Source organism: Calliphora vicina, chromosome 5 (assembly GCF_958450345.1).
Source record: "Calliphora vicina chromosome 5, idCalVici1.1, whole genome shotgun sequence".
Classification (NCBI taxonomy): Eukaryota; Metazoa; Arthropoda; class Insecta; order Diptera; family Calliphoridae; genus Calliphora; species Calliphora vicina.
The window spans coordinates 76,632,547-76,644,921 of NC_088784.1; the positions used below are offsets into that span (position 1 = coordinate 76,632,547).

The 12,375-nt window shown below is 32.2% G+C and overlaps 2 protein-coding genes across 2 annotated transcripts; one reads left to right on the plus strand and one right to left on the minus strand.

The window, feature by feature from the left end:
• The first annotated feature begins 584 nt into the window (after positions 1-584).
• On the plus strand, positions 585-5,212 carry LOC135959707 (probable protein phosphatase CG10417). The gene is made up of 5 exons (XM_065510720.1): positions 585-1,373; positions 1,828-2,371; positions 2,437-2,922; positions 3,017-3,468; positions 3,537-5,212. Exons 1-5 carry the CDS (start codon positions 1,263-1,265, stop codon positions 4,176-4,178), a joined length of 2,235 nt encoding a protein of 744 aa, XP_065366792.1. The 5' UTR covers positions 585-1,262; the 3' UTR covers positions 4,179-5,212.
• Positions 5,213-8,382: 3,170 nt separating this feature from the next.
• Positions 8,383-11,804, minus strand: Smyd4-1 (SET and MYND domain containing, class 4, member 1). The gene is made up of 4 exons (XM_065513825.1): positions 10,958-11,804; positions 9,274-10,300; positions 8,867-9,197; positions 8,383-8,805 (listed from the first exon to the last, which is right to left on the minus strand). The coding sequence occupies exons 1-4, from the start codon at positions 11,641-11,643 to the stop codon at positions 8,534-8,536; spliced, it is 2,316 nt and encodes a 771-aa protein (XP_065369897.1). The 5' UTR covers positions 11,644-11,804; the 3' UTR covers positions 8,383-8,533.
• Between the last annotated feature and the right edge of the window lie 571 nt (positions 11,805-12,375).

A 12,375-nucleotide genomic window follows, 5' to 3' on the forward strand; every position in this document is an offset into this window, starting at 1 on the left:
AGCACGCAACTTGAAAACAATTTTAGTACAAATTGGACATAAAAATGTAATCAGCTGTTTTCTTGAATGAAAAATTGAACACCAACTTGAATGTGAAATTGAATGCAAGTTCGTTTCAATTTCTAAAAGTGTGAGTGTATTAGTAAAAAAGTGTGAGTGTATTAAAACTTGAAAGGCAAAACTTGATCGTGTAACCCCCAAGTTAGAGCATAATTATGTTTCAAATTAATAAAATTCTACATCAGCTTCATAAGATACGAATATTTGAAAATACAATTCCTTAATTTTTTTCAATATTCCAAAAATTTAAATATCGAACAATATTGAGAGTTTTTGTCTCTAAAAGTATATGTTTCCCGAATATGACCAAAATCGGAAGACCCAATCTTAATTTCCTTGTAATGTCCTATGAGATTCATGATATATGCCCCAAAGATAAATACAATTTTAAACAAATTCAACAAATACAAATAAAACAAAAGTGTGGCAACACTTTTGCAAAATAATAACCACCATTACACAGAGTTGTATTTTATGTGTTTGTGTGTTGTTTTCGACATTTTGCTTTTCTTTTTTTGCGAATTTCATTTGCACTCTTTTCGCCGCCGTGTTTTTATCTCGTCTGCCCAATAAACGTGGGAAAATTTGTGAAATTCATTGACTAAAAAGCGGTTTGTTTTATTAAATTACAATTTTTCATATAAATTGTTTTTGTGAAACTGGTAGAAATAAATATTTACAAAAATACGCAATTATAAAAGGAGTTGTTTGACAAAAGAACAACAATTTTAGCAGCAAATATAAAAAGTACATCAAAAAGTTTTACCAGTCTTTTTTTTTCTATATAAAAGAAGGCGTGGGGATACACACTGTAAAAACCAAGACAAAGCAATAATTGCAAAAAAAAGAACGGAAAATTCAACTCTTTCAATTCTTTTAAGAAATAAAAGTTAATTTTTGTAACCACGTGAATGGAAACAAAAGTTTGTTTTAAATATTCGACAATATTTAAATCTAGCAATTGATAAGAACATATACACACTTCTTTATACATATAAAACGCGCTTTTCAAGAAAATTTTTTTTTAATTGAAAATCCAAGCGTTGCCGCTGCACGTCACTTGTGTAAGAAAAAGTAAAGCGACTCACATCGATTTTTAACCGGCTTCATAAGGAAAAAGCGAAACTCACACCCCTTCAACAATAAAATTAGCATTTAATACGTATTTAGGGTTGTTTTGAATTTAATTAATCAAAACAAATATGGGGGCCTATTTATCGCAACCCAAAACAGACAAGGTGTCCACAGATGAATCCAACAATTATTTGTCTGTTGGTGCATCGTCTATGCAAGGCTGGCGTAACAGTCAAGAGGTAAGTTTATAATAAAAAACACATTTATGCAAGTTAATTTATAAATAATTTGGTAAATTTTGAGATTTTGGCGGCTACGTAACGTAAATATCTAATTAAATCCCAGTCGATTTAGATGGTAGTAAAGGGTTCATCGGGAAAAACATGTTTTTTTTTATAACTGACGCTAATCACAAATATGTCAAACGTTTTAAAATCGTACGGGCAGTTTTCGAGATATTTTCACTTTTAGTTTTATGAAATTAATTGCAAAATTCTATTTTTTCAATTTATTGTCAGGTTTTTATCACAGTTAATATATTTGTTTCGAATAGTAAAATCATTAAACACTATTTAAAATATTAAAAAAAATAATTCCAAAATTAAGCTCAAGATGATCCGATAGGCCACAAAATTTAAAATTGTTTAAGAGTTTAATATACCCTACTAAATTATTAATGAAATCTTTCCTTAGGATGCCCACAATTCAATATTAAATTTTGATAAAAATACAGCATTCTTTGCTGTATATGATGGCCATGGCGGTGCTGAAGTATCAACATATTGTGCCGATAAATTGCCGCAATTTCTAAAAGCTTTAGCTGCATATTTAGATGGCAATTTCGAAAAGGCTCTCACAGAAGCTTTTCTGGGTTTTGATAAAACTTTATTGGATCCAGAAGTTATTGAAACTCTAAAAATTTTAGCTGGAGAAAAGAATTTTGTTGATGGTGATGACAGCGATGCCATGGAAGATGATGAGGATGAAAATTTGGCTGAACTACACGAGGAAGGGAATTTGCCGCTAGATGAAGTAATGGAAAAGTACAAGGGACATCCATCGATGCCATCATTGAAAAAACTAAAAGATAGCAATAGTTCTAAGCCACAATCGCCTTTCTTGCGAGGACGTCGTGCCGCTGCCGTTATTGCTGATGCTGCTAATCGAGCAGAACTAGATCCTGAATCCAAACCGGAGGGCTCATCAACTTCCAAAGCTGCCTTAGCAGCTCTAAATGGTAATAATACAAAAAAACTAATTAAACACTTGTATATTTTATTTATTCTTATATTTCCATATTAGATGATGGTCCTAGTTCTTCGAAATCTTCGCCATCAGGTACTAAAATGGAAACTGAAGAAGATTCTACAGTTAGCAGCAGTAGTTCTAGTGCCAGCAAATCGAATAGCAACAATAATTCGGCTAAAAATGCTGCTGAGGCGGAGGCCTCAACCACAGTAGAGGTAGCAGAGACCGCCATAAATGGCCAAACCACAGATGCTGTAGTTCCCGATTCATCTGCCTCCAAGGAAAATGAACAAAATGGCAGTGTATCTTCGTCAGAAGTGAAAAAGAAGGATGTTCCAACCACATCTTCGTCCAAAGAGGATGCAATTGTCTCGGGTTCGAGTGATGCCAACAAAAAGGAACTCAAACAAAATGGCAGTGTAGAGTCGTCTACAAAGTCACCAGCGAAACAGGAAGCCAATTCTTCAACTATTACATCAACCAGCAAGTCTAAGAAAAATGCTAAAATCGAGGAAGACGACGAAGACGTTGATTTCGATGGTAAGTTATTGAATTTATTTTATTCCTATTCAATGTAATGATAAAGCCATAATTGTTCAAAAATTTATATTTAAAAATTTCCGTTTACTTTTAGCCAACGAAAGCAATGCTCGCCAGGCCTTAGAATACTCATCCGAAGACGAGGAGGAGTTGGGTGAAGACGACACCACAGATGAAGATGCCGACTATGATGACGATGAAGTCGAGGAGGATGATGAAGAGGTAGAGGACGAAGAGGATGAAGAATCCTATTTGGCAAATGAACAATTTTGTGCCAATATGATTGAAGAGCCTGGCAAGGATAGCGGCTGTACAGCTGTTGTTGGTCTACTTAACGGTCGCGATTTATATGTAGCCAATGCCGGAGATTCACGTTGTGTTGTCTGCCGCAAGGGCAAAGCCATCGAAATGAGTTTAGATCACAAGCCCGAAGATGATGAAGAATCATCACGTATTATCAAGGCTGGTGGTCGTGTTACTTTAGATGGACGTGTTAATGGTGGTTTAAATTTATCACGAGCATTGGGAGACCATGCCTACAAAATGGTAAGTTGATGATAAAAACCAAATGTTTTATTTCTTCACTAATATATTTTATATATTTTTTTTTGAAGAATCATGATTTACCCGCCGAAGAACAAATGATTTCCGCACTACCAGACATTAAGAAATTAATTATATCGCCCGATGATGAATTCATGGTTTTGGCTTGCGATGGTATTTGGAATTTTATGACCAGCGAGGAAGTTGTCGATTTTGTACGTTTACGTATCAACGATGAAAATAAGAAAATGTCGGAGATTTGCGAGGAGTTATTCGAAGCCTGTTTGGCTCCCAACACCTTGGGCGATGGTACCGGTTGTGACAATATGACTGCTGTTATTGTACGTTTCAAGCCATCCATACTTGAACTGCCGACGAAACTCAATCCCAATGATGCGGAAGATGTTTTGTTGGCTAAGCAAGAGGCCGATGCCGAAAAATCTGGCCAAAAGGCACAAAAACGTGCTGCTTCACCCACCTCAGATGATAATGATTCCAATGAAGCCGAAAATAAAAATAAACGTTTGAAGACTGATGGTGATGTTGAGGAAAATAAGACCTCCTCTTCCTCCTCCCCCAAAACTAAATCATCCTCCTCCTCGAGTATGCCTGCTAATAGCACAGATGCTGCATCCAGCAACGAAAGTAGCACAACATCAGCTGCTAAGGAGGTACAAAAAGATTGCGACAGTGCAGTGGCATCATCAACGTAAATTGTAGATTATTTCGGGATTTGATTGTGAGTATGCTTGATGATGTGGGTGGTTGGTTGGCTGGCTGGTCAAAGGTAACAAATTGTCATGCCATACAACTGCATCTACAACTACTGCTCACACTCAATCTCTTACATTTTCAACATAACTACAATGCATACAACTAAATACATATAATATGTCTCTATATATAATAATTATACTAAGTTGGTGTGAATTTTTCCTCCCCCTAACCTAGAATTTAAGTTTATAAGGATACATTTTCAAATGAAAAGCAAAATAAATTAATTTTTACACAAACTTCTGACTCCCTTTTATCCCACAACAGAACTCTCTACCACAACATAAACATACCAACAACATTTTAGAGTAGACTCAGAACGTGTAAAACCGCTATAATAACAATTCTTGTTCTCGTAATTCTATTGTCGGGTCTGGTCAGTTTGTATCTATCTGCCTAAAACCTTAAAACTTTTTCACTTTTATCGAACCTATATAAACAATTTTAATTGTATTTTAAAAGTAATAAAAGAAAACAAACAAACAAAACAATGCATAAACATTAAATTCATTATTTTCATTTTTTTTTATTTTAAAGTAATTGGAAAATTGCTCTTAGAGCATTAAATAAATATATCTATAAAATTAATAAACTTTGTATGTGTAAAGAAAGACGAAGAAAAAAAAGCAAGTGGTAAACTTGAACTCAAAATCAAACATATTTTTTTGTAATTTTAAGTTTTTAATTATTATTTTTATCATAAAATTTGCGTTTTAATTAAAGGAGAAAATATTTTTGTTTAGTTTCTTATTTTTTTTTTTTATAAAATTACAATAAAATGAAACAATAATTAAATATGTAGTCATTTACACATTTAAACTGCAATCATACACACACCCAATTGCAAACATACAACAAAACAGTATAATAATAATAAAAAATAAAAACAAAGTAAATTCTATTATATATAAATATTGAAAAATATTAATTATAATAACAGTAATAAATAAAACCTATAAATTTATGAATAATATTATTATTTTCTTTCATTTGTTATTCATTAACACAAATATTCGTATTAGTTAAAATTGTATTTTTGTAGTACGATTTTCTAAAATTTATTTACGAAAGTTTCATATTTAAATATTTTATTTAGTGGAATGTTTTCCTTTTCGAAAAATGTAAATATCCCTTTTGTAATGGCAAAATTCTGTGGGCGATTTGTAGCATTCGTGATTGAATAAGCAATCGTATCGAAAAATTATTTCGATATTGAAATTATAAATAAATTTCTAGCTTGATATCGAAATTTTGAAAATTGAAATTTTGGTTTTACTTTTTCTGCAGAAGCGAAATGCGGAATTAATAAATATCACTTTCGATCGGATGGGAATTCTGTGACAGGCCTGATATAGAGATGTCATTGTCAAAAACCTAAATCTGGGAGCTAATTACCGCAGTCGAACACAATCGAATACTTATTCCTCATATCGCTGCTCTTGCCCAAGATGCCGATTAGGAACCCGGAACATCGAACATACGACGTGCACGAGGTTCCTAAGCAGAATTTTGGTGAAAGATTTGCAGATGTTCCCTTATAAAGTGCAGACCTACATCATTAGCTGTTGACCGCCAAACGCGTCTAACCTACGCTCATCCTGAATCTCATCGGAAAGGTGGACGATTTTTCATCGAAAATTATCATCAGCGATCGAAAATAATCGTTTTTGAGAATATCCCACATGACTATATCCCACTCGCATCCCACTAAGTGACCAAAAAGTTCCTCAAGGAAAAGACCTAAGCTTTATTTTTATAAAAAATGCCCCATTTTGAAAAAAAAATCCAAAATGTTTTTGATTTTGGAAAAAAAAATTACAGAATTGAAGAAATAGCAATCTAAACTATTTGGACACATTTTGCTAAGAACAATAGGTAATAAGTTAATTGGGTGAGTAAAAACAACTGTTTGGCCAAAATGTAAAATTTTTACCCCCTCTAACTCAGACAGTTCTTGATCGATCTTGTTGAAAAACCTGGTGCAAATTTCATCCTGATCGGAAGACATCGATTTCAAAAGTTGGTTGGTTCACTTGACATGAAATCCCTCATATATTAAATATGAAATTTACAAATTTTCCTTCGGTTTTGTTAATTTTGTCTGTTCATTTTTTTATGCACTGGCAATTTAAATAAGACTGATCTAAATGATATTCTAAAAATTTATGTGAGTGCTGTGAATAATTTATCAGCCCAATCATGAATAAAAAATCCTCTGCAGTTTTTTCCCATTTTTAACACTGAATTTGAATAGGGAAAATGGGAACTGGGAAAAAACGCCCGCTGATTTTTTGTTCATGATTGGGCTGCATATGCATTACCGGGTTTTTTTCCTAAAAAATGTATAACAAGTAAGAGAGCTATATTCGGCTGTGCCGAATTTTATATACCCTTCACCAAATTATACTTCAAAATACAAATTTTAAATGTTTTTAGGTAAACAAAATTTATTTTTTTAATTTTTTGTAAAAAAAATGTTATTTAAAATTTTTTTTTAAATTTTAATTTATTTTTTTTTAATTTTAAAAAAAAAATTAAATTTTTTTTTAAAATTTTAAAAAACAAAATTAAATTTTTTTTTTAAATTTTAAAAATTCGGGTTAAAAAATAGTTTTCCGATTTTGGCCCACTGTAGGTCCAACTTACTATGGTCTTATATACGTCGTTGCAAAGGTCTTTGAAATATCTATCGTTAGATATCTATATTGTCTATATTGGTGCCTATTATTAATTAAATTAAATTTTCGACTGTAGTCGAAATAGCTGATCGAACGAATTGTCATTTGGTATTATGGCGCACATTCGTTGCTTACAACTTAGACCTGCATAAAATTAACGAAAATATTTCAGGTAGTGATATTTGGTCCACCAAAAACAAATAAAATTTCAAATACTTACATTTTTAACAATTTTTTTAAATTTTATTTACAGTGTCGAAAGCAAAATTGTGTAACTTATAATACGAATTTTACATTCGATAGTTGATATTCGATAGCCAACGAATATCATTTGTCGAATGCAACTTATAATAGGGGCCATTAATGACTTAGTAATCCAGATATAGGTAAAAAATCGAGGTTGTCTTGGTTTTTTTCCTCATATCTCAGCCATTTGTGGACCCATTTTGCTGATTTTAATTAAGAAACTTCTCGACAGAATTATTGAAGATTTGGATCCTGAAGATATCTGGGGTCTTCAGAAAATTGATTTCAACAGACAGGCGGCCATGGCTTAATCGAGGATAAGGATCCAGAATATATTTATTTTTTTTTTATTTATTCATTCAGTAACAGAATCCTAGCCAATAGGCCATAATCGGTTCCAATTATACTACTCACAATTTGATTATACATAAAATAATAATAAAATTAAAAGATATCAATATATAATTTGAAAATTAACTCATAGTAATGGGATCAGCAAATAACCAATTAAATTAATAGATAATAATAAAGACATTTAAACTACAAAAAACAAAACCTCACAAAATTGTAGCCAACAAAATTAAAGTGAGAATACATACTCTATATTAAATGATAAATATAGAGTATATATATATATACTTTATAGGGTCGGAAAATTATATTGTGGAAATTACAAACGGAATGACAAACTTATATATACCCTTCTCACGAAGGTGAAGGTTATAAAAATATTAGAAATTTGAAAAATACAGATATCAAATCACAATCAAAACGCGTGAGTTTCAGAACATGCAGAAACAACTTTAGCGATTTGCTACTCACATGTGATTTGACAATCGTGCGAGTGTCAGAACATACCTGATAGTCTTCCAAAAATGTTGAATTGTATTGGCACTCACTTGTATTCTGAACAAAAACTATCGGTTCAACCTATTTTGTTAATTTTGTTTACACATAATATATGTACATAGCTATCAGTAATAGTAACTATTTGTGCCAAATTGAATTTTTGTAAAGGTCGGACCTATTTAATACAGAAAGAACATTTCTGGTCCACAGAGAATATTTGGGGACAATTTCATCTCCCTAGGGCTATCATGCCTTCAACATAGAATAGTAACATGATCGCCATGATTGAGTAATATAACAATACATGCATGGCTCAATCACCATTATCACGGTTTTTTATGTTTACATTTAATTAAAAATTGTATTACACTTTATGATCAATTTATTTATTTAAAGTAATACATAACGTATTATCAGTAATATCTTAGTATTCATTAATCTTCAAACGGAATTCTGTTAAACATAACTCAACGTCTGTATACAATAAAAAAAACACTAACAAATAAACGAAACAATTAGATTTACAGGTTTAAATATTCCTTAATATAATCATTATAATAATTTAGAAAAATCACTTTTAAATCATCAGCAATTATTTCGAGAGCCCATAGCATTTCGTTCATAGCGGCTTTAGAACATTTATACTTATGTTTGGCCAATAAATCCCACAAATAACTCATTAAAATTACATATTCAATTGAATTTACTGAACTCTCAGTTTTGGTGACATTTAGAGCATATTTCAGCATATCAATCATATCACAATAGTCCTGATCGTTAAGAGGAACATTAACTGTGAAATAAAGTCAAATTATTAACAAATGTACATGAATATACTTGTAAACATTACTTACTTCTGGGTAACTTAAACCATTCATTCACCAATTTCGTGGCTATATAAGACCTAGCAACATTTAAACCCAGCAGATATTTGTCCGATTCTTTAAATATCTGATACATACGGCGTCTGGTAGTTGATTCCATTATTGTATACATTAGACGGTACATCTCGTGATACCATTTCATGGATTGTTTGCAACCACACGCGGTACAATAGAGAGTCGTTTCTATGTTAGCATTTGGACTATCGCTTTGCCACCAATTTAATGTGGGCTTTTCCGGTATATTGGGTACATATATTTGTCCACACTTGCTATTGTCACAACGATATTGATGAAATTTGTTCTGAAATATTAAAAAAATAATGTTTCTCAAGGAAAAATGTCTTGGTGTTTTAAAAACAAACAAACAAACGACTTACAAACTCCACATCTTCGCTATCCTTTTGTAGACAATTTTCACATTGACATTCGAATTGATATGTTTGTTGCAGTTTTTCCCGTCTCGCCTCACGCTTACCTTTGCGATAGTCCACATCATAGCAGTTTGTTATCTCCTCGCCCTTACTGAGATTACGCAAAGCATATGTACTGATGAAGCGACCCGAAAATTTCGGTTGAAACGATTGTACACAAGAATGATTGCACAAACTCAAGTAGGGCAGATTCAATGATGCCACATCATCGTAGTAGCTAAAGAAATGCATAAATCCCAATTTCAAATGCCAAGGACTCGACCAGACATTTTCATTTAACATATGGAAGTCGGTTGTGGTTAATAGCGTTAATGGCCTGGGTAAGATTGTCGTTAAGGTATGGCCATTTGATATGGACTGACCAATATGACGTAATATCAAAGAACCTGTTATTAGTTCCCAATCAATGAGTTTGTTCGTTGCATTCAAAACCTCAAAGTATTTGGTATAACTCTTGAGATAGACAACTAAATGGTGAGAGACTAAGGCGAACCATTGTATATCCATATTCGACCTTTTATTCAAATGAGTTATCATGCGCAGGGACTCAGCGTATGGAATATTATTATTTTTCCAAATATCACCACCTTCTGTGAGTTCACTCCATAGTTCGGATGTTGAGCTTTTATTGTCCAGTTTTAATTCGTCCAGTATGGAGTAGAGACCATTATCGAGTACGATTCTTAATGCTAAGTGAGCAATGCCAACATGAGCAAATAATTGAAAACGATATGCCGGACATTCGTACACATGTATAAAGCTATGGAGTTCTTGGCACTTTAGAGAACAATAATTTACCCGACCACGGCAGTGTAAACAAGGAATGGGTATAAAATTCGCCGAGCCACACTGATGGCACACTCGACGTGTATCGCCAACGGCTACGAAAGCCGATGCTCTTTCGGTGAATATCAATTGATTCTTTTCGATCAGACATTTTGCTTGCATACGGCGTCCATTTTCTGCAGTGATGCTGTAAGTAGTAATATATTTTATGTTTTATATAAAATTTTGTTGAATCTCTCAAATAAATATCTTGGTGTAATTTATGATTCTAAACTCAATTTTAATTATCATATGAATGGTAATAAAGCTTATTTTGAGAAGATTCAATCGTAGGTCTTTATGTAGAGCAATTTCAGATTTAATAGTAGGTCTTAATGTAGTCAAATTTTAGCTTAAATCATAGGCCTTTATAGAGTGCAATTTTAGTTACAGGAGTAGGTACTAATGTAGTCCAATTTTAGCTTCAAGAGTAGGTCTTAATATAGTAAAATTTTAGCTTCAAGAGTAGGTCTTAATGTAGTCCAATTTTAGCTTCAAGAGTAGGTCTTAATGTAGTTCAATCGTATTAATGTTGTCAAATTTTAGCTTCAATCGTAGGGGTTTGTGTAGTCCAATTTTAGCTTCAAGAGTAGGTCTTAATGTATTCTGATTTTAGCTTCAATTGTAGGTCTTTATAGAGTGCAATTTCAGCTTCAATAGTCAGTAGTCAAATTTTAGCTTCAATCGTAGGTCTTTATGTAAAACAGTTTTACCTACTCGTAGGTCTTAATGTAGTACAATTTTAGCTTCAATCGTTCAAAAAGAAATTACGCGATTTTAGACATTTTCAATTTTATTGACTTACATTTCCTGAGTTTCTCTATTAAGTGGAATTTCTTTCTCCGCCATTAAATCTTCCGGCTTATCAACCATTTCCCCTTTAAGTTCATCGAAAGCTTTCAAAAGTTCCCTGCGTTCCTTCTCGAAACCATTATTCAATGTTAATGCCTCCAGCTCATTTAAATGTTTTTCAGCTCTACTCAAATCTCGCATTTTGATGCTACAATAAGCTTGTCGTACTATAATTTTATGACGCAATGTCTCAGGATAACCGAATTTTAAGGCACACACACAGTCATCGTAGGCTTGTTGATAATAACCGAATGTTTGTAGAGCCGTAGCACGATTAGCAAATCCTAATGCCAATTCGTCACTTTTGGTATCCAATGCAGCATATATGGCATCATTATAGAGACGACAAGCTCCCAAAACATTACGTTTATCTCCTTTGGCAGTGAATAGACGATTGCCCTGCTGCCTTAGATCTTTGGATTCTTGAATTTTTTCACTGTTTTCTTTTAAGGCAAACTCCATATTTTCATTTTGTTCCATGGTCTGTAACCATTGAAGCGATAAAACACGTACAAATTGGCTTTTCTTCTCCGGCATAAGATCGTAAAGGAGACGCATAGTTTCAAACTCATTTTTATATGTTTTAAAATCAATACAGCCACCTTGTACCGCAAATAACGACAACAATTTAGAATCCATTTCGTTATTTAAATGAGTTGCAAGAGTGTCTTGCCGATTTATCTTTAATGAGAAGCCAGCTTATGTTCTTGACATAAGGTATTATGGGAAGAATATTGGTTATTTGCTCTACTTAAATCACAAAGTATAACTTGAATTATATTTAAAAAATAAACATCAACTTGCAGCCGCTTAATTTTCTACATTAAATTAACTTATAATAGTGTTGGTATTTACTTGGAAATAGTACAAATAAATTGGTCTTAATGCACCTAGAACTTTCAAGAGGATTTGTAACAAAATTTAGTTGATTTTTCTTGAAGAGAACTGACAACAATATTACATATTATATATTAATTCATATGACCAAGCATATAATTTATTCTTCATTGAATAAAACTTAAATTTAAATTTCTTTAATCAATTGTTTTTTTTTATGAAATATATTTAAGTACCAAATTCTCATTTATTCCAATTTTTACAATAACAAATCTGTAAAATGTGCTTTCTGTATCATCAATGGTACTATTAATGTACTTTAACATGTAAACAATGTAGTTAACAGAATATTAACAGTGAGCAGTCTTTCTACGCACATCATACAAACCATTTTTTAAATAAATTTTAATTACTGGCACATCAAATCGAAAAAATTCCATAAAAATTTATGAAATATAAATTGGCATAAGTTAAAACCATATAGAAATACAGATTGGGCGGAAACAAGGTGAATTTATAGAATACTTTATAAAT